This window comes from Mastigoproctus giganteus, chromosome 12 (genome assembly GCF_048544385.1).
Source record: "Mastigoproctus giganteus isolate SK-2022 chromosome 12, ASM4854438v1, whole genome shotgun sequence".
Lineage (NCBI taxonomy): Eukaryota > Metazoa > Arthropoda > Arachnida > Uropygi > Thelyphonidae > Mastigoproctus > Mastigoproctus giganteus.
This window is the reverse complement of record NC_143586.1, coordinates 157,018,349-157,041,044: the sequence shown is the minus strand read 5'-3', so window position 1 is coordinate 157,041,044 and position 22,696 is coordinate 157,018,349. Positions and strand designations below refer to the sequence as shown.

General features: G+C 37.4%; 1 protein-coding gene across 1 annotated transcript in view; it reads left to right on the top strand.

Annotated features, from left to right (window-relative positions):
* The first annotated feature begins 672 nt into the window (after positions 1-672).
* The window catches only part of LOC150077534 (low-density lipoprotein receptor-related protein 2-like), a 496,886-nt gene continuing 474,862 nt past the window's right edge, over positions 673-22,696 (top strand). Inside the window, exons 1-4 of the mRNA XM_090385933.1 lie at positions 673-682; positions 1,573-1,683; positions 8,570-8,698; positions 21,112-21,231. Of these exons, the coding sequence (XP_090242059.1) occupies positions 673-682; positions 1,573-1,683; positions 8,570-8,698; positions 21,112-21,231 (370 nt within the window). The remainder of the gene's footprint in view (positions 683-1,572; positions 1,684-8,569; positions 8,699-21,111; positions 21,232-22,696) is intronic.

Genomic DNA, 22,696 nt, shown 5'->3' with positions numbered 1-22,696 from the left:
ACTCTTATTGACTATTTCATTCTCTTCCTGTCTCTCCAGTAGTATACAATCGATACACACAATTATGGGAGATTTTTTGAATGGCTTGGTACAAGAGTACTGTATACAGGTCTGGAGGCCTCATTTCAATAAGGATGTAGAGCTGCTGGAACGAGTACAGAGAAGGGCAACAAGTGAATGGACCAAAGGGGTGATTAGTGAATGGACCAAATTTGGAACAAGATTAGTGAATGGACCAAAGGGGTGCTCTTACAAAGAAAGGCTCAAGTTTTGCAAATTACAGTGTCTGGAGACTAGGCACCAGTGAGGTGATCTGATAGTGGTGTATAAAGCCTTGAATGGTTTGAGCATGCTCAGTGCTGATGGAATTCTTCCTCTTGCTCAGAATAATCACCTGAGAGGGCATAAATTCAAATTGAGGAAAGACAGATGTAGGATAGATGTGTGGAAATTTGCCTTTAGCCAGCGGGTGGTTGGTTGGTGGAACAGACTTCCATCCCTTGTCGTGGAAGTTGATAGTCTAAATAAGTTTAAGGGTCAGCTAGACAGGTATTTCGAACAAACAGAGGGGTGAAGTGGAAGTGGTTTTTTTTTTTTGGCTGATGCTGCATGAGCTTGCATTTCTTGCATCAAATGCCTCTACTAATGCTAATGAGGTCAGAAGAGTTTAATATGAATAAAGGTAAACTGAAGTCAAGAAAATCTTCAGCATTAACCTTAAAAAGAAAAAAGTACCTAATTTCATGTGTGCCTGTCCAACCTTACATTTACATATGCACTCCAGTTACACAAGATTAGTTGGAACTTTATTCCAGCAGATAATAACCTGTTTGTTAAACAAGAATTTTCTTATATCCAGTATCTTTCCTCATGCATGTACTGTTTTTGACTTGGTGCATTATAGCCTAAGCTACCAATGCCATTAAACATAAATAAACCAACCAACCAATCTTGTACATGTCCACTAGCTTGTGCCACCTATGAAACATCAAAAAACTTATTTAATTTACTCAGGCTGTTCAATACCTTAAATATTTCAAGTCCCTGTGAAAAAATCTTGTCTTGAGACACTGCAGTGTCATCCTCATGTTGATATTCATATCTCCCTCCCATATTTGAGGTGTTTCTTTCAGAAATGAAATCTAATTTCAGTAATGATGCAATCTATATAAAAGGTTAGCAATGGTCAAACTTAGTTATTTATATAAAGAAGTATGTCTAAAAGAGATACTCTAGTTTTAGGGTACTTAAATTAGGGCTCCAAACCTATAGAGTACTCATGATGTGGCCTAACCAAGGCATTAAAATAATGCAGTAATTGTTTTTACTAACAAAATTCCTGTACATAAATAAAGTAACATGTGCTGTGCTAGCAGCCAGTAATCTACATTTTAAGATGTAGAACTTCACCCGATGCCAACCCCAGTGTTTCATTTTACCATACCATCATTAATTGGTAAATTGTAAATAAACAATCTGTTATTAATATTAAATATACACTACAGTAATCTTTTTTACAGAACTAAGTTAAAATTATTTATATGAATTTGCTATTTTTATAAAAAATTCTAGATGTCTGTCCTTCAAACTGGTTTGATTGTGAGAATGGTAGGTGTATTGCCATGTTTTGGAGATGTGATGGTGGCAATGACTGTGGAAATTTGAAAGATGAAGTCAACTGTGGTAAGTTAAATTAAGTGAGTAATTTAAGCATTAGAAAAACAAATGAACAGTGTTTATGTACTATGCTGAATAAAATAGAATAATGCAAAATTCATTATAATACATAGTGATATGAATCTTTGTTGTGGGGCTCGCCCAACACACTTGTTCTGTTCAGTTCATGGAAATTAACACATGGATAACTGTGGTCCCAGATGTACCCACACTAGTATGTGATTTCAATATACATGTAGATATGCTGAAACAATTGTGGAATTGACTAACACTCTGAAAGCTTAAACTGGAAAGGCTAGAGACACTGCTATCAGAAATACACTAGTTTTAGACATTTTCTTAAAATATTTATTTTCTAAATATTTGGCATGACTTATAGGTCATGCCAAATATTTTCTCTTTCAGCTCTGATCAATATCTCTTAACTTTAGCTTGCTTGCCCTTGCATGTATATTCCAGTGATATCATTGAGGTAGCAAACTAATACTTTCTCTAAGTTATGTTAAGTCTAGGAGTCATTCTTGCAATACTTAAACTGATTACTAGGAAGCTCTAAAAGAGAATGCAACAGAGGACATCATACAAGAATTAGATTAGAATTAAACCATCAATCATTGAAGAATTAGACTGGAGAAGATAATGATTTTCACTTAAAACCATGTTTCATGTCCTTCAGGGTGCCATTTCTATTTAAATGTCCCTGGATTGCATTCTTAATTATTGCCTCCAAGATTTTCTCTAACATTGAAGCCCAGACTAACTGGTTAGTGTGACTTTAGTGTAGTTACTGCCTTCACTTTTAGAACTGCTGTTGATTTATTGGTGAAATGTTGGTAGCTTTTTAATCCAGTGGAATTTCTCCAGAGTCCAGTTACACCCTCATAATTAACCTACCACATAATTAACCTTACAGACCAACTTATATCTATCATAGGCTTCCATGTCACCCATTAATTTGTATGTATCCCATGCATTTTTCTTCTCTGCCACATGTCTCATTAGTTCATCTGACAACCATTTAGGCCTAAACCTTGAACAATATTTCTTAGTTGGTATGTAAAGCCTGGTAGCCTCCAAGATTAGTTCCTTGAATGCTTCCCATTTTGAGTTTGCTGTTGGTAACATCAGTTGGTCCCACTGTATGGAATTTAAATACTGTCTCAGACCATCATAGTCGCCTTTATGAAAACAAAAACCCTTCCCTTTACCTCTGATGGTAGTTACCTCCTTGAGTAAATCCCACTTGAACACACTGTGATCACTGCCACCTAGTGGTTCATTTATCTGCAGATTCTTAATGCATGAAGAATCACTACTGATAATCAGATCAAGAGTATTGCTCCCTCTTGTTGCCTCATGAACATGTAGAAAACAATCATCCAATAAATTCACAAAAGCCTTGCTAGTGTGTGAGTGACCAATCCACAAATTCCAGTCAATATCTGGGAAATTAAAATCCCCCATTATAAGATTCTCTGATTTACTGGCCCACTCTATTTCCCTGTACAATATCTTATTATACTCATCAGAGTCATTAGGCCTATAGCACACTCCTACTCTCAATTTTGATTTCCCTATGCTTATGTCACACCAAACTGACTCGACACTGCCCTGTCCATCGATGTCGACTGGCTTCACTTCCTTGGACTTTGTGTTTCTTAACTAATAGCATAACCCCTCCTCCCCTCCTGTCCTGTCTATCCTTTCTATACACATTGTATTCCCCAAATTCCAGTTCCACATTCCTTATATCTGTGTGACACCACGTCTCTGATATCCCAACAATATCTGCCTTTGATGTTTTGAGCAATACCTCAAATTCATCAAATTTATTTACCAAACTCCTAGCATTGGTGTACATGCAGGTATACATGCACCTGTTTCTATTCTTGGCTACCCTAACACAACCCATGTGTTTACTTGTACTGCAATGACTCCCAGCAGTCTCTGAAATATCCTGCATCTTGTTTTTCAGGCTTCTGCTCATTTCAATAGAAGCAGTGCAAGAATCACTTCCACCTCTGCCAGTGGCTACTGTTAATCTATTAGTCCTTGTATCCCCCCCAAACTAGCAGTTTTCCGACCCACCTAATTCTGCCTCGACAGCATCAGCAAAAATTCTTGCACCCTTTCTATTTAAGTGTATTCCATCCCTGTAGAAGCAATCTCTCCTGTTAACAAGTACAGTCCAGGCTGAAAAAAATTCTACCCCTTGAGCCTTAATGTAATGTATCCCATTCTTTGCACTGTTAACCAATTCTTTCTCATATGCAACCTTGCTTGTCCTAATAGTAGTGGCATGTGATGCAAGAAAGCAAGCGTATGAGCTTATGCAGCATCAGCCAAAAAAAAAAAAAAAATCCAAACCATTCCCTCCAAATGCCTGTCCAGTTCCTCCTTAAATTTATTTAATCTCTCGATCCATTCAAGGCCTTATACACCTCAATCAGATCACTGCGCAGGTGCCTAGTCTCCAGCCACTGCAATTTGCAGAACTTAAGCCTCTCTTGGTAAGAGGATCCCTTCATTCCCCTCACCAATCTTGTTGCCCTTCTCTGTACATGCTCAAGCAAATCTACATCCTTCCTAAAATGAGGCCTCCAGACCTATATGCAGTACTCAAGGCGTGGCCTGACCATTGCCTTATACAGAGGGACAATCACCTCCTTTTCCCTGCTAGCAAAATTCCTATATATCATTGACAAAACCCCATGACCTGACCTGGCAGCCTGTCTGCATTGCTCAGAAAACTTCATATGACTGCACAATTACTCCCAGGTCTCATTTTCTACCACCTTAAGTGTAGTACCACACAGTTGGTACGTTTCTCTGGGGTTACTTCTACCCATATGCAGTACTTTGCATTTGTCAAGGTTAAACTTCAGTTGTCACTTCTTAGCCCACCTGCCCAAATTATCTAGATCCTGTTGCAGTAGCACACTGCCATTACTGTCATTAACAACCCTGCCAACCTTTGTATCATCTGCAAACTTCAACACTAAGCCTGATATACCTTCATCAATATCATTGATAAATATACAAAACAACAGAGGACCCAACACCGAACTCTGTGGGACTCCACTAATAACATTAGTCCACGAAAAGCAGCACCCATTAATTACCACCCTGTCTTCTCCCACTCAACCATCCTTTTATCCATTGTAGCAACTTACCCTTAATACCATTCTGCTCCAATTTGTACAATAGTCTTCCATGTGCAAGTGTCAAAAGCTTTCCTGAAATCCAAATAGATATAAATTTTTTTGCATCCAGTTCCTTTGTAACCACATCATAATATCCTATCAAATTTGTCAGACAAGACTTTCCATTAACAAACTCATGCTGTGTCTGAATTATTGCTGCAGTCTTGTCTAGATGATCCTGCAATGCATCTTTAACCAGTGACTCCATTATTTTACCTGGAACAGAAGTTAAACTAACTGGTCTGTAATTACTCGTGTCACCCTTCAATCCACTTGTGAATTGGGGATACATTTGCACATCTCCAGTCCATGGGGACCTCCCCTGAGTCCAAGGATGCTCTCATAAGTATGGCTAAGGATTTGCTTAGTTGCTTTGCCACCTCCTTTAATATAACTGGATGGATCCCATCCACCCCAAGTGCCTTATGTTTAACTTCAACAATTTCTCCTCCACTTTGCTCTCAGTTATTACAAAATCATTAAGCACCCTGCTACAATTTGATAACCTTCTGCCATTTTCAAACCTTAATAGCTCCTCATGTGCAAATGTAGATGCAAAATACTCATTCAGTTTGTTTGCTATCTGAGCAGGATCATCAACAGTCGAACCATCTATATTAAGTGGACCAATCCGATTCAACCCCTTTCTTTTAGAGTTTATATAAGTAAAGAAATCCTTGCTGTTTTTCTTAGGATCTTTTGCCAAAGATTTCTTGTAATCTGTCTTCATCTGCCTAACCTCCTTTGTGACCTGATTACAGACTAGCTTATCTGCCATAGGCTTCTGTGTTGCTTGATAATTTATATGCATCATTAATTTTTTTTTTAAGAGTCGCATTAGTTCATTTGATAACCATTTAGGCCTAAACCTTGAAGAGTATTTCTTAATAGGTATGAAACTTTTAGTAGCATCCATGATTAATTCCTTGAATGCTTCCCACTTAAAATTTACTGTTTGTAACATTGTCAGTTGATCCTACTGTACAGAATTTAAAATGTCTGAGACCACTGTACTCACCTTTATGGAAGCAAAAACCCTTTTCTTTACCCCTGATGATAATTTAAATCTTTAAGTAAATCCCACACTGTGATCACTGCCACCTAGTGGTTCCTTTATCTGCAAATTCTTAATACACGAATGATCACTGCTGATAACCAGATCAAGAGTATCCTCTCTGGTTGCCTCATGCTGCTGCAGAAAACAATCATCCAAATAATCCACAAAAGTTTTACTAGTGTGTGAGTGACCAACCCACAAGTTCCAGTCAATATCTGGGAAGTTAAAATCCCCCATTATAAGACATTTTGATTTACTAGCCCACTATTTCTCTATACAATTGTTCATTGTACTCATTTGAGTCATTAGTCCTTTTGTGTAGTACTATTACAGACCAACTTGTAGCTGTTGTAGGCTTCATTACTTTTCATTTCTTTTTGACTTTCCCATTGAACCTTTTTCTGCCCTGTTAGACTGGCTAGCTCCATATTCATCCATGTCAACTTTCTCCTTGTGTTATATTTTCTTAATGTATGTATATATTCATGGCTTCTATGATTATTGCTTTAAAGGTATCCCACAATTCTAATATATTCACCTTTCCTCTGCAATCTGCCCAATTCATAGATGCCATGTAGAATCTTAAACTGTCATAGTCAATTTTTCTGAAATTAAAACCCATGCCTCTACCTTTATCCACCAAAAAAACTTTCATCTTCCAACTAATGACTGGGTGATGACTACCTGTACTACAGAAACCATTGATAGGTTTCTGTAGTACAGAAACCTGTCAATGGTTTCTGTACTACAAAGTCCTGTGACATCTGATTCATGAGTAATGATGTCTAGAATATTCATACTCCCGGTATTTTTCTCTAACATGCTTGTATAAATCTATTTCATTTAAAAATTTTGTTCCTGTGGTGAGTTTCCCACCGACTAATTCCAGTCAATTAGAGGAAAATTGAAGTTGCCATTCGCACTAGTTTGTCTATTCCATCTGCATGTAGAGATTCTCTTTATAATCTTGTCTGGAGATTACTATTACTCTCTCTGCTTCCAACTAACTCATCACACAGATTCTGTGCTGACAGGCATAACTTCTGACTCAGCAAAAGCTCTTTTCATGCTTAGGCTGCTTTTGATAAGAAGCTTGACCCCAACATCCCTTCTGTCTTTCCTCTCCTTAAGTACATTGTACATACTACAGTGAAACTTCCCCCAATTTCTGGGCAACACCACATTTCTGTTAGCCCTATTATATCAACGTTAGTTCTAACCAGTAGTTTGAATTCACTCATTTTATTGACAAAAATCCTAACATTACTGTAGACACTTAAGACTATTCTTCTATAGTTAACCACCCTGACATAGCCTTTGAAGCTATTTAGGCTTATTTCCCTAGGTTTATCTAACTGCTTATTTGAAACATTGCCACCCTCAATGTCTCTTCAATGTTGTCTGCTTTGGCAACAAACAATTCTTGAGATGTGCAAGCATTACTTTGACCCATATCATCAGATAAATTTTATCTTATTACTGTTCTCCCTCATAACTAGCTGTTTATCTGAACCCTTAAGGTATCTTGAATGATGCTGGTAAAAATTCTAGTGCCACCTTTATTCAAGTGAATGCAGTCTCTACAAAATAGACTGCTTCTACCTACAAGTGTGTGCCATGCTGATTTAAAAAAAAAATCCTCCCTCCCATAAATGTGATGGAGAGAAAATTAACTTGTCTTGAGTTAATCCACAAGGCTTTCAGCAGTCACCATATAGGTAAATGCAAATAAATTTTCTATTTCAATGTTACAAATGTAATAATTCAGAGGTTTAGTAATGCAATGTCAGCCTGATCTTTCATGTAAGAAACCACAACAACAGCACCCAGAATTACTTTACAACAACAGCACCCAGAATTACTTTGAGTAATCTATTGTAAATTACTGGTAAATCTCTAGTCTTGTTAAAGAATAGCAGTAGAGAATACTATGACCTGACAAATTTCTCAGTGCAGTTGGAGTTTGATAAAAATCCTGGTGATAATCTACACCTTGCACAACCAGATCTTGCTCATTGTTAAAATGAGTTATGCAATTTATTGCATAGTTGATTTTTTAGAAATACATTTTTTAACATGTCTATTTAACTTATTTTTTGTGCTGGATTGTTGATGTGAACAAATGAATGAAAACAGTTTACTTTCTGACAGTAATTATCTACACTCTGCACAATTCTGGGCACATGTATTTATCAAGATAATGGTATAGATTTTCTAGACATGCACTCACTTGTTGCCTGTGGTCAGATTAAAAAAAAACTGCTTTGTAACACTTGTCTTTCAGTGGGTTTTTGTCAGTTGTCTCTGTCATATCAGTGGTAACTATGAAATAATGGCATTTGTTGCTTGTGAACAAACAGGATAATTCTACTTTTAATCACATTTTTCCTTTTTGTACAGCAGTTAAAAATCACCAGGTCTTGATACAAACAAAAAAGGAGGTTAAAGGTATTGAGTATTTACTAGTAGATAAGATCATTATTTTTACATAAAAACTTGATGTACAGGTGGCAAAAATTTGTGCGTAACAACTAAATGTTACAATTCATGTGTAAATATTGGTGATTGAATGATTTTTTAATGCTGTAAATGTCTTATTAATTATGCTCTAAGGTATGCTAATATTTTCCAGGAGAAATTCCTACTGCACAGTGCCATGTCGATCAGTTCTCATGCCATGATTCACGTCACTGCATCCCTTTATCATGGTATTGTGATGGTGAAACTGATTGTGTAGATGGATCAGATGAAGTTTTCTGTGGTAAGAGTTCAATGAAATTTTAGTAAAATATATTGTATAGGAAAAATTTTTATTATTATTCATGTTGCTGTACTTAATATTACTATTAGCGATATGGTGTGAGAATTAACCAAGTATTGCTATTAATCATATGGTTTAGGAATTAACTTCATTGTTGTATATGATTCATATGGCTTTTGCCACATCAGCCATAGAAGTGAATAAATGGATCCTGGAAACCATTCAGAGGACCATCCTCCTTACCATAATGAGAACGACTAGCACGGCTGCCCTCCAAGTCCTGGTAGAGGTTCTCTTCCTGGACCTTGAAGCTACCCACTGCGGTCTGTTCTGCCATCTTGCTAGAAACATTGTAGTCAATGTGTTTCTAGCAAGAAACACTGGGTGGAGTGTGGGCAATGTTGGGTCCCATTAGGGGCAAGTGGCCAAATGACCCGAGGAACAACAGTACACAATACTACACATATAGAAGATCCATACACTTTTAAACCTCTGGCATTGACAGTGTTCATGCCACACCTACAATGTATACTACGCGGAGATGGGGGAGACCTCTGTTGCCATTTGACACTAAACACTCTACAAAAATTGGCTACAATGTATGACCTCACCACTGACATTACTAATGACTGCAACTGTGAGAAGAGAAGAATCACTAACCACTTCATCCAGATTGGCAGAGGAGATGGAGCTACACAGAAAAAGGCACAGTGACTAGAAGATTCCTCCCCACTGTCACCAAGCTGTACCCTAAGGAGCCAGTGTGGTATTCACCCAGGTCGGAATACCTCCTTCCTCCTTACAGGATATGGCCCATTTAAAGCTAAGCTTTACCAACTCTGCATCATAAATAATGCAGACTGTCCCTGTGGAAACCCAGAGTCCTGGAGACACTTAATGTTTGACTGCAATCTGCATGACTACCTACGACTATGCCTAATAACAGCAATCCAATATATACCAGACAACCAAGAACCCAGACTGTTAGACAAGAGGACTACAAGGCACTCAGTCAATATGCCCAGGATCTATTTTCCAGAAGGAAAACAATGATAGCAATACACCAAAGGCAACCCAACTAGGACTGCAGGAGGTCAAACAAGTACGTGACATAAAAAAACTCCATACCACAGAAAGACAAGACTTTAGGATTATTTGGATGGCCTACTGGTGACCCATAACCACTCCCTTGTGTGGACCTGTTTTTTCCCATTTCCTAGGGGGGTATTTGTGCTTCTCCCCTCCTTGCCTCCCCATATTTTCACTCTGGTGGTGCATGCCCCACTGAAAGTGGGGGTCACCTTCCTATCTGCCCCTCTTTTTCCTATTTCATCTCCCCAGTTTTCGCCCCCCTCCAACACTTTCTCTTGTACAGCAACTGCCCCGCATGTACAAATTTAAATCACATCAAATTTTGCCTGACCTTTTAGGCTCTCTAGAAATAGCTCTTTCAGTGTAAAACCCCCCATAGCGCTTTCTAAATGCAATTTTACCTAAATCAACTGCGATTTCTCCAACCTTTATTTTAAGTCTTAATCACAGAAATCCCAGGAAAGTAAGTGGCAGGACCTGCCAGAATATAATTAGTCTCTTGGCACACCCAGCCGGCATCCCTGTTGCTAGATGTGGTAATGCTGGGTCCCACTAGGGGTCTGGTGGCCAACAGGCTGGATGAACAATGGGTACAAACTACATACCACATGATCCATACATTATTTTTAAACCTCTGGCATAGACAGGGTACTGTCACTCAATACATAGAACATATGCAGGGATGGGAGAAATCCTTGGAGCTGTCTGATCCTCAACATTCCTATACCAGCCATATAAAATGTGGCTTTTGACCACCCACACATGAGAGGGCAGAAATTCAAATTGATGAAGGATGGTTGCAGAATGATGTGCAGATGTTTTCATTTAGCCAGCAGGTGATTGATTGGTGGAACAAACTTCCATCTGTTGTGTTGTTGTGAAAGTTCATAACTTAAATACATTCAAGGAAGAACTAGGCAAACTATTGGAGGGAATGAATAGGCGTGTTTTTTTTTTTTGGCTTATGCTGTATAAGCTTGCTTTTGTTCTTTCTCTCATTGCTAAAGACCTTGCAGCATCTTAAACTTCACAATCTCCTTTCTAAAATTAAAACCCATTCCTTTGCCTTTTAACAATTGCTGCCTCCATCATTGAACTTAACTTTTTGGTCACTCCCTACTAATGATTCCTGTACTGATAGGCTTATGAAATCATCTGGTTTGTGGATTTTGGACCTGCTGATCAGAATCATCTAGCTCATTTAAAAATTGTTTCCACTCCCACTTACTCCAGGCATTTAGGGTAAAATTGAAATCACCTATAATTAGATATTCACACTTTCTTGTCAGTTTCATTTGCATATAGAGAATCTTTTTATTTACTTCACAATATTCTGTTCAGTAGTTACTTGCTCTCTTATTAACTTTTCTTCCACCTGACTTGCATCACACACGTTCTCTACTAGCACATGTAACTTCTGAATCTGTGAAAGCTTTTATTGCAAGCTGCTTATCAAACTGCTTTTGATAAGAAGCATGATCCCCCCCCCTCACCCAATTACCTCTTCTATCTTTCCTATCCTTCTTTAATACATAGTATATGCTACAGTGAAATCCATCCTGTTTCTTGGTGACATGTTTTTGTTAGTATATCAGAGTTAGTTATCCCAACAGGAGTTTGAATTCACTTATTGCATTGATGACTCTCCTAACATTACTCTGAGCCAGTGGTGTATTTGGGCTGGAACAACGTTCTGGTACATTTTTTATAAATGTCATAATAGAAAATAATTAAATTTATACACCTAATATATTATGAAACAATGGCATAATCAAAGGGGAGGTAGAAATATCTGTTTTACCCATTGCTACTAAAAATATGTATTAATAGTAATCTTTAAAATTAATAGATTTCTTTAAAAATTTATTTAAAAACAAATTTTTAAATTCTTACTGAAGTGCAATGTGTTGGATAAAGAGATCCAACAAATGAGATATACTGTGATGCATGTGAATGCTGCATTTTGACTTGCCATGAGCCGAACACTAGAACTGGTTCTATGAACAGATAGTCTGAAGTCTGATTCAATTACTGTACAGTCTGTGGCTTTATCATAGTCTTCTGGAGAACGAGCATTCTGGTACTTTTTTTTTTTTACGATGAACATTCCAGTACTTTTTTTTTTTTTTTTTGCAATAAACCTCTGCTCTGAACACAGTTAAGACTAAGCTTCCTTGTATGGTTTACTACTCTGGCAGACCAATTGAAGTTAAGCTAGCTTCCTTAACATGGTGGATGCCTTTGAAGGATTAAAAGAGAGGGACCCATCAAGTGCTCAGCCCAACCCATGCTCCAGTAGTAAACACAACATCCTCCACAGCAGAGATTCTTGGCCCTGCAGGAAGTAGCTATAGTTGGTGACATGATTGTTAGGAAAATGGAAAATATGTTATGCAAAAATGACAAGCGGAATTAGGACCACAATATAGTTGCAGGGAGCTGAAGTTGATGTTGTAGAGCAGCTAGCCAGGCCACAAAAAATGTTATCAATAGCAAAACATTAATATTGTTGTAAATGTTGGTATTGATAATATTAATAGTAGATCTGAGGATTTAATTAAAGTACAGATCAGTGTTCAGAAAGTAACAAGTTAGGATTGAAATTGCAAGTGTCTAATTCTGTCCAGACATGATAGGAGTACATGATGAGAGCCTTGTCAATCAATTTGGCCCTGGAGAGACTATGCAAGACTCATTGGGAAGAATATTTTTGAGCAGGCTGTGCTGATTAACAGGAGAAACTGATTTTACAGGGATGGGAATACTCTTAAATAACAAGTCCAATACTGTTAGCATTGAGGCAGTGATAGGTGGGTCAGAAAACTGCTAGAATTGGGAGGATACAGAGACCAATAGATTAACAGCAGCTACAGGCAGAGGTGCAAGTGATTCTTGCACTGTGACTCGTACGTTTACAAGATCACAAATGTTTTTTTTTTATATATTTTGGGGCAGAGCAAATAACTGTGCATAACTCATTTATTATTATACAAATGGAGAGGACACAGGTGGCAAGTAATTTTATTTATATATTAATCACATTTATTTGATCATGACATAGTTTACACATTAAAACTCCAAATTAGCTAGAATAGCTGATTTGGAGTTTTAATATTTTTAAATACAGGTAACCCTCATATAGCACGATAGTTAGGTTCCTATAAAATCTCATTTAGTGTGAAGCCATGTTATATGGGACTAAGAACCAGTACAAAAAAGGGGGTTATGTTCTAAAAGCTAACAAAAATATGCTTTTTTTTATATAACTATTGGAAAGTTAATTTTTATTAAAAATAGTAATAACTGAACAAATATCTTACAAACTGATATGCCAGATAATGTATGTTCATCTACTTTTCTTAATTGCTGCTCAGCACAATCAAACAAGAACATTTTTTTCTGTTGCAGAATATCTTTCCCCTTCTGAAATTTCATCTGTAGTATCTAGATTTTGTGTATCTTTTGCTCTGCATTCAAAAAATAAGATTCTAATTGCTTGGCTAAGTTTATGCCTTCTCATATGCTTTTTAGTGTAAAATTTGGAACTTCAGAATTTCTGTGCTATCATCCTCTGAATTGATTTGGTTTATGTCTGATGCCATTTCTATGGAATCTGCATAGCTGACCTCTTTTTCTACCAGTAATTCTTGAACATCTTCAGTAATCTCCTTGCACCTTCATGATAGTGGGACTGCTAGTAATCCTGGGTGTAACCTCCATGCACACAAGCATACTTGGTGACCACCCAGGTGTGAACCAATGTAAGCAGGGGTCGAGGTGAGACACCAACACCACATGGAGGAATGCCACCCCTCTGTGTTATCAGGCAATACTAGGTGGTAGATGACTCATCAACTGGTGCAATACCACCACTTTGCTTATTTCAAGGCTTGAAGTGGTGGAACCCATGTTTAGTCTCCAGAGCTAAGTTCTGGTCAACCCTTCTCCCACCTCTTCCATCATGCAGTATGGCTGACTTTTGAGGTTATGATGAACATCGTGGGAGATCTAATCTTCCTTACTTTTCAAGGGTACAGCTCTAAAATGTTGTTCGCAGGCTGCCGCTAGTTAGTACATCGGACTGAACCTATTGGTAACTCTATGAGGTTTCTGGATCAACTGGTTTATAATCTTGCTACCTCTATTCTGCCAGATAGTGACTAGAGGAAGTTACTTGTTGTTTGGTTTTTAGGAGCATTAGCAACCAAGGTCCATATTGCTCTCGAGATATGTGGTGGTCATTCCCTGACCTTTCCGCATCCTCCGTATTTGGTGGTCACTGGCTCGAACCCCGGTCTAAGCACTTCTGCTCCTGGCTACGGAGGTGCCCTGGAGGGAGTCTGTGTAGCGTGTATGTGGGGGTCATTGTCGAGGCCACGTTATGTCAAGGATCTGGGTATATTCTTACTATGTGTACGCCATATCCAAAAATTTCATTACTTCATACAGCATGTCCCATCCTACTTTTTCTTACTATTTAATACACCATGAATTGTCAAACTAATAGAGTAAGCATATGTGTGAAAAGATCTAAACCTCCCAAATACTTCCTAGTTAATTTTACAAATATCCATGGTCTCATTTCTGATCTCAATGACGTCCATTTCCACTTGCAGTCTGCCAAATCCTATGTACTTTTTCTGACAGAATCTCAGTTATCGGTTGATTCAACTAGTGCTCATCTCAGTTGCCCAAATTATTCGCTGTATGATTGCTTTTGCCTCAAATGTGCATATGTCTGCTAGCTTTAGGGGGAGACAGACTAATAGATTGCCAGTAGCCACTGGCAGAGGTGAAAGATTCTTACACTGCTTCTATTGGAATGAACAGAAGCCTGAAAAACAAGATGCAGGATAATTCAGAGACTGCTGGGAGTCATTGCAGTACAAGTAAACACATGGGTTGTGTTAGGGTAGCTAAGAATAGAAACAGGTGCATGTATACTTGTGTGTACACCAATGCTAGGAGTTTAGTAAATAAATTTGATGAATTTGAGGTATTGCTCAAAACATCAAAGGCAGATATTGTTGGGATATCAGAAAAGTGGTGTCACACAGATATAAGAAATGCAGAACTGGAATTTGGGCAGTACAATGTTTACAGAAAGGATAGGAAGGGTTATGTTATTAGTTAAGAAACACAAAATCCAAGGAAGTGAGGCGAGTCGACATTGTTGGACAGTGCAGTGTTGAGTCGGTTTGGTGTGACATAAGCATTGGGAGATCAAAATTGAAAGTAGGAGTGTGCTATAGGCCTAATGACTCTGATGAGTATAATAAGAAACTGTACAGAGAAATAGAGTGGACCAGTAAATCAGAGTCTTATAATGGGGGATTTTAATTTCCCAGATATTGACTGGAATTTGGGGGCTGGTCACTCACACACTAGCAAGGCTTTTGTGGATTTATTGGATGATTGTTTTCTACATCAGCATGTTCTGGAGGCAACTAGAGGGAGTAATACTCTTGATTTGATTATCAGTAGTGATTCTTTATGCATTAAGAATCTGCAGATATATGAACCACTAGGTGGCAGTGATCAGTGTGCTGAAGTGGGATTTACTCAGAGGTAACTACCATTAGGGGTAAAGGAAGGGTTATTGCTTTCGTAAAGGCGGCTACGATGGACTGAGACTATTTAAATTCTATACAGTGGGACCAACTGATGATGTTACCAACAGCAAATTCAAAATGGGAAGCATTCAAAGAACTTATCTTGGAAGCTACTACGCTTTATATACCAAGAAATATTGTTCAAGGTTTAGGCCTAAATGGATGTCAGATGAACTAATGAGACATATGGCAGAGAACAAAAATGCATGTATACATACAAATTAACACGTGACACAGAAGCCTATGACAGATACAACTTGATCTGTAACCAAGTTACAAAGGAGTTTAGGCAGGTGAAGGCAGATTATGAGAAATCTTTAGCAAAGGATGCAAAGAAAAACAGCAAAGAGTTCTTTACTTATGTAAACTCTAGAAGGAAGGGGATGCAGATTGATCCACTTGATATCGATGGATCACCTATTGATGATCCTGCTCAGGTAGCTAACAAACTAAATGAATATTTTGCATCGACATTCACACATGAAGAGTTATTCAGCGAGGGGAATGCCAGAGGTGTATTCAACTCTGGCAGTAAGCTAGAGTCTTGTAATAACTGAGAGTAAAGTGGAGGAGAAATTGTTGAAGTTAAACATAAGAAAAGCACCTGGGGTGGATGAAATTTATCCAGTTATATTAAAGGAGGCAGCAAAGCAACTAAGAAAACCCTTGGCCATAATTATGAGAGCATCCTTGGACTCTGGCAAGGTTCCCACGGACTGGAGATGTGCAAATGTATCCCCAATTCACAAAGAGGATCAAAGGGTGACACGAGTAATTACAGACCAGTTAGTTTAACTTCTGTTTCGGGTAAAATAATGGAGTCACTGGTTAAAGATGCATTGCAGGATCATGTAGACAAGACTGCAGCAATAATTCAGACACAGCATGGGTTTGTTAAGGGAAAGTCTTGTCTGACAAATTTGATAGGATATTATGATGTGGTAACAAAGGAACTGGATGCAAAAAATAATTTTGATATCATCTATTTGTATTTCAGGAAAGCTTTTGACACTGTTGCACATGAAAGACTATTGTACAAATTTGAGCAGAATGGTATTAAGGTTAAGTTGCTACAATGGATAAAAGGATGGTTAAGTGGGAGAAGACAGGCAGTGATAATCAATGGGTGCTGCTCTTCGTGGACTAAAGTTATTAGTGGAGTCCCACAGGGTATTGGGTCCACTGTTGTTTTGTATATTTATCAATGATATTGATGAAGGTATATCAGGCTTAATGTCGAAGTTTGCAGATGATACAAAGGTTGGCAGGATTGTTAATGACAGCAATGGCAGTGTGCTACTGCAACAGGATCTAGATAATTTGGGCAGATGGGCTAAGAAGTGGCAACTGAAGTTTAACCTTGACAAATGCAAAGTACTGCATATGGGTAGAAGTAACCCCAGAGAAATGTACCAACTGTGTGGTACTACACTTAAGGTGGTAGAAAATGAAAAAGACCTGGGAGTAATTGTGCAGGCAGATATGAAGTTTTTTGAGCAATGCAGACAGGCTGCCAGGGCAGGTCATGGGATTTTGTCAGTGATATATAGGAATTTTGATAGCAGGGAAAAGGAGTTGATTATCCCTCTGTATAAGGCAATGGTCACGCCACACCTTGAGTACTGCGTACATGTCTGGAGGCCTCATTTTAGGAAGGATGTAGATTTACTTGAGCGTGTACAGAGAAAGGCAACAAGATTGGTGAGGAGAATGAAGGGATCCTCTTACCAAGAGGCTTAAGTTCTACAAATTGCAGTGGCTGGAGACTAGGCACCTGTGCAGTGATCTGATTGAGGTGTATAAGGCCTTGAATGGGTTGAGCACGCTGAATTCTAATGGGATCCTTCCACTTGTTCAGATTACAAACCTAATGGGGCATATTTTCAAATTAAGAAAAGACAGATGTTGAATAGATGTGCAGAAATTTGCCTTTAGCCAGCGGGTGTTTAATTGCTGGAACAAACTTCTGTCATTGTGGAAGTTGATAGCAAGGAGGAACTGGACAGGCATTTGGAGGGAATGGTGTTTTTTGGCTGATGCTGCATAAGCTCATACACTTGCTTTCTTGCATCACATGCTACTACTACATTCTAACTGCATAGGAAACACTAACAGGCCAGTGTCTTTTGGATTTTTCTATTTCAGTTGGTGTCTCAATCATATATGTGCTAGTCAGTCCCTTCAGAAAAGACAGACAGGATTATTTGGTGGGGTGGGTTTATGGCCTTAGTAAAGAAGCACATAAAAAAAATCTAATCTAATGCAGGGCTTCCAGTGGACACAGATAGCCAGTGCAATAGTGAGTTAGTCTCTCATATAAACACTGGGAAAACAAAAATCAGAGTAGGAGTATATTAAAGGCCGAATTGATTGGAATGAGTATAATAAACTGCACAGACACAAAGGCCAGTAAATCAGAATTTCTTATAATGAAGGATTTTAACTTTCTATATATTGACTTGACTATGTGGTTTGGTCACTCACATAATAGTGAAGCTTTGGATTTATCGGATGTCTGTTTTCTAGACCAGAAAGGCAATGAGAGAAACTAATATTCTTGATCTGATATCAGCAGTGATTTTTCATCTATTAAGAACTTGTAGATAAAGAACCACTAATTCTTTCCAATTACATTAAGGGAGTAATCACTGTATTGGTGTTGGATTTACTTAAAAATGTGACACTGCTGTCAAGAAGGGCTTTTGCATTTATAAGGGTGACTAAAATGGTGTCATATAGTCTTTCAGATTTATTCAATGGGACTATCTGATCATGTTCCCAACTGTGAATTCTAAATGGGATGCATACAGGGTTAGTAATCATGGAACCCTCTAGGCATTTTATAACAACTAAAGTACAATTGAAGGCTTAGACCTAAATGGATGTTAGGGGAACAGATTAGACTTGTGGTGAGAAGAAAAATACATGGCATGCTTATAAATTATGCAGAGATATGGAAACCTGCAGTAGTTAATCTGCAGTCAAGTCAGAAACTCATTAGGCAACCTAAGGTAGAATTCTCTGGCAGAGAATGCAATGAAAAGATATCAGATCTTTATGTAGACACTAGAAGAAGAGATGAATTACATTTGATCTGTTAGATATCTATGGTATAACTGCTGATTTATACTTGGATTGCTGACAAACCAGATATTTTGTATTTACATTTTTCACATGAGGAATTTTTTTGGAATGGGGGAATTACAGGAGCTAAACGATTTTGTGAGAGATTGTTGAAGTTAAACATAAATAAGGCACTTGGGGTGGATGGGCTCTATCCATTTATATTAAGTGAGGCAGAAAAAGAGGTCAGCAAACCTGCAATCCATAATAATGAGAGCATCCTTGGATCAGAGGAGGTCCCCTATGGACTCGAGAAGTGCAGATGTATCCACGAAAAGGGATCAAAGGGTAACAAGTAATAATTACTAGTGAAATAAGTAATGCACAACAATCTAGACAGGAATGCAGTTATACTGCAGTCACATCATGGATTTAAGGGGTAATCTTGTGACTAATTTGTTTGGATGCTATGCTACAGTAAAAGAGGAACTGTATGCAAAAAAATAATTGACATGTATAGTGAGGCCTTCTTTAATAGCAATATTAATAGTATTTGTCATCTAGTGCAAGGAAGCCACAGGCTTTTGCTGCACTAGGAAAAAAAAAACCCACCTCTACCAAGTAGATAAGAAAACACGTTGATTCCCTCTTCACTCAGGTAAGTATTCAATTGACCTTTGAATTTATTCAAATTGTCAGTTTAACTACCTGTGAGGGCAACTTTTCTAGCTATCAACTTGCTGGCTAAAAGAAAACTTCCTATAGTCTAATCTTAACCTCAAGCCCTGTCATTTGAATTTATGACCCCTACTTCTCTAATTGTTTAGAACACTTAATTCCACCTTTATTCATTTTACTAATCCCTCTGAGCCTTATAAACCTCAATCAGGTCACCTATGAGGTGCCTGGTTGCCAAGCTCTGTAGCCCACATAATTGGAATCTTTCCTCACATACAGGCATCTTTCTGCTGATCTCACCAGTCAAGTTGCCTGTCTTTTGAACCTTTCAAGAAGCTTTGTCTTTTGTCAAATGAAGTCTGTATACTTAAATAGTATTCCAATTGTGGTCTTACTATTGCCTTATATAGTGGGTTAGGACCTGCCTATCTCTACAGGATAGTGTTCAATAAATTAACAGACAGGGTGCTCATTCTAAAATTGGCACCCTGTTGTGGACACTCTGGCTTGGATTCATGGTGGAATTATTAGAAATTACATGTTAGATGGCCTCTCCAAATCACTCTGTAATATGGATGTGGACACTTTAATAGGTATCCTTTATGCATTTTCAATCTCCCTGGGTGGGATGTTTAAGGGTAATTTTAGACAGACATGCATGCACGTGCCCCATACAATTTTCATTGGGCAGCATACATTTGCAATGAAGTCAAGAGAAGGTAAAGATCATTACAATATTACTAATTAAATTTGTAATGGACATGGATTACTTATGGAGCAGATGCCATCATTGCTCAGAACAGCTGGTTAAGGAATGTTTACATTCTTATTTAGGCTGCCTTATGTTGCATGTCACTCAGCTAGGTAATAAAATTTTTGAACTGAGAAATGCTGTTTTCAGAATTGAAAAAAAGACTACTTTAGCAAGCTGTATACAGGATACAGTTTGTGCTATGTACATAAAAAAAAAATGTTACAGTAGATTTTCTTAAACATCAAATAGAGCTATAACATCTTTCTAAAGAAATGCATTGTAGCTGTATAATATTTCTGTATGCAATTTTCCTTGGTGTGCTGGTTGGAATTTTCCTAGACATTGCATGCTAATTTTAAGGAATGAAATTTCTTTCTGCTTGTAGGAAGTGTCTGCCAGACTACTTGTTGAAGTTTTTATAAATCCGAAGTAAAATTAAATCCTCCTGTACTTTTTCTTTATATTTTCTAACAGGTTAGCTGTATTTTCTGTTTTCATTTTGATATACTATGAATTAAGAGACATTAAATTTTTTTGGGATTGAACAGAGAGCAAACCTTGCTGTAATGATTTGATTTCAGTGGCTGAATGTGAACAGCTGACAAAAAATAGATATTCACAGGGCATCTGTCAGATGCCACAAGTATGAGTTTCAATGGTCCTTGAATTCTAGAAAATGCAATAAAACTGTCTATTGGTTTTCTTTTTTTAAATTGGAGTTAACAAATCTTAATAGATCCCCATTTTCAATTCAGTAAAAAAGCTAAAAATAAATTTTTATTAATTAAAACTAAGTGGGGATTAAATAGATGTTGCATGAGTGTCCTTATTGAAGTTGACAGTGCAAGGGAATAAAGGTTAAAAAGGGATGGGTTTTAACCTGTTAAAGGGGCAGATGTGTTATACTACTGTAAAACATTCTTTGTGAACAAAAATAATGAATATGGACTAAAACTAGTCAATAATCTTATTATCCATAATGAAAATGAAATGATCTAAATATAGTCATTTATATTCATTTTTACTAGAAATTAATTAGGCTTTAATGAATTAAAGAGAAGGCAATGTTGAAAGTGTTTTGTTTATATATATATTTTTGGTTAATGCTATATAAGCTTGTTTCCTTTTATCACTTTCCATACTGATACTAAATTCATGTTATAATTGCATTTATTTGCATAATTTGAGTATTGATTAGTAGTTTTTCCTTTTAGAAAATAGGACTCTGCCATGTGAAGGCTTTTCTTGTAAAAATCATCAGTGTATTCCTATCAAGTGGCACTGCGATGGCTCCTGGGATTGTGAAGATAAATCTGATGAACAAAATTGTCCAGGTATGAAAAAATCTTATTTATATAATAACAGTATTCTAATTTTTCAATTAGAATGAGTTAAAACAGATACTTGATTGTTTTAAAAAATTATTACAAAAGGTATCCAAAGGAAAAATAATTAGAAAACAATAGCAGAGTGGTTTATTGGAAACTGGACAATATATTGTGATATGCAAGCTATACACGCTTGCAGATCATTTTGGAGTAGTAGTAGTGGCATGTGATGCAAGAAAGCAAACGTATGAGCTTATGCAGCATCAGCCAAAAAAAAAAAAATCACACCATTCCCTCCAAATGCCTGTCCATTTGGAGGGAATGGTGAACTAATATTGAACAAATAGATCCAAAAGGGGAAAAGTTAGATGTGATTAAAAAGTTCAGACTGATCTTGTATTGTGAAATCATTGTCAGAAGAAGTTGCAATGTGTTTGGTAAATCTTCTAGATGTAGTGAATACACAAATCACCCATTTTATGTGCCGTCAGTCTAAACTAATGTTGAATAACTATTTTTTTATGTTTTATCACTTTAAAATGATTGATTTACTGAGTAGTGAATTTGCATCAAACTTAGTTTTAAATTGGAGAAAATTGTAACCAAATTTGACAATGTCAAATAGTCAAAATATTTTCAGTGGTTTCACCAAGTTTAAGGAGGGCTACTTGCCCACTGAAGATTATCCCCACTCTGGCTGCATCTTCAACTCTTAAAAATGAATGATGCAATCATTGTTATCTAATCAAAAGTGATAGATGTTTTACTATCTGCACAGTTGCTAGTGAAATTGGTGTTTCTTATGAGACATGTCAGTCAGTCTTGAGTTTTTGTGCTTAGCATATTTGCTGATCATAGTGGTTAGTTCATGTTGATCTTTCAGTGTTCTGCTGCTGCTGCACACTTTGACTACACTTTGTCTTCCATCATTACTGGTGAAAAATCATTACAGGTGGGGTATGGCTATGACCCAAAAACAAAGGTCTAGTCCACTCAATAGAAGTCGTACACTGACCTCAAAGACTCCGTTCTCCATCTCTTCCCCGAAGAAGAGATGGAAACAGGAAGACCATACTTCCCGAAAAGAAAATCTGGTCACCATAAGCCAACAGTACCTCAGACAGAAACCAAGGACCACACTTCACCCAAATAATGCCCAGTTTCCTTTAATGGAATTGTAGAGGGTATCACACCAACCTTGATGACATTTGGGATCTCCTTCTCCAGTATAATCCAGTTACCTTCTGCCTCCAAGAAACTAACTTAACAGCTTCTGTTGCTACCTCACTTAAACATGTTATCTACAGAAAAGTTTTTCATGTAAGCAATTCAACTCGTGGAGGGGCTGCACTTGTAGTCGGCTCCAATATCCCTTCCTGACCATTAATGTTACAATCAAATCTAGAAGCAGTAGCTGCTTGAATATCCTTTCGTTTTTCTTTTACCATTGTCTCCTTATATCTTTCCCCTA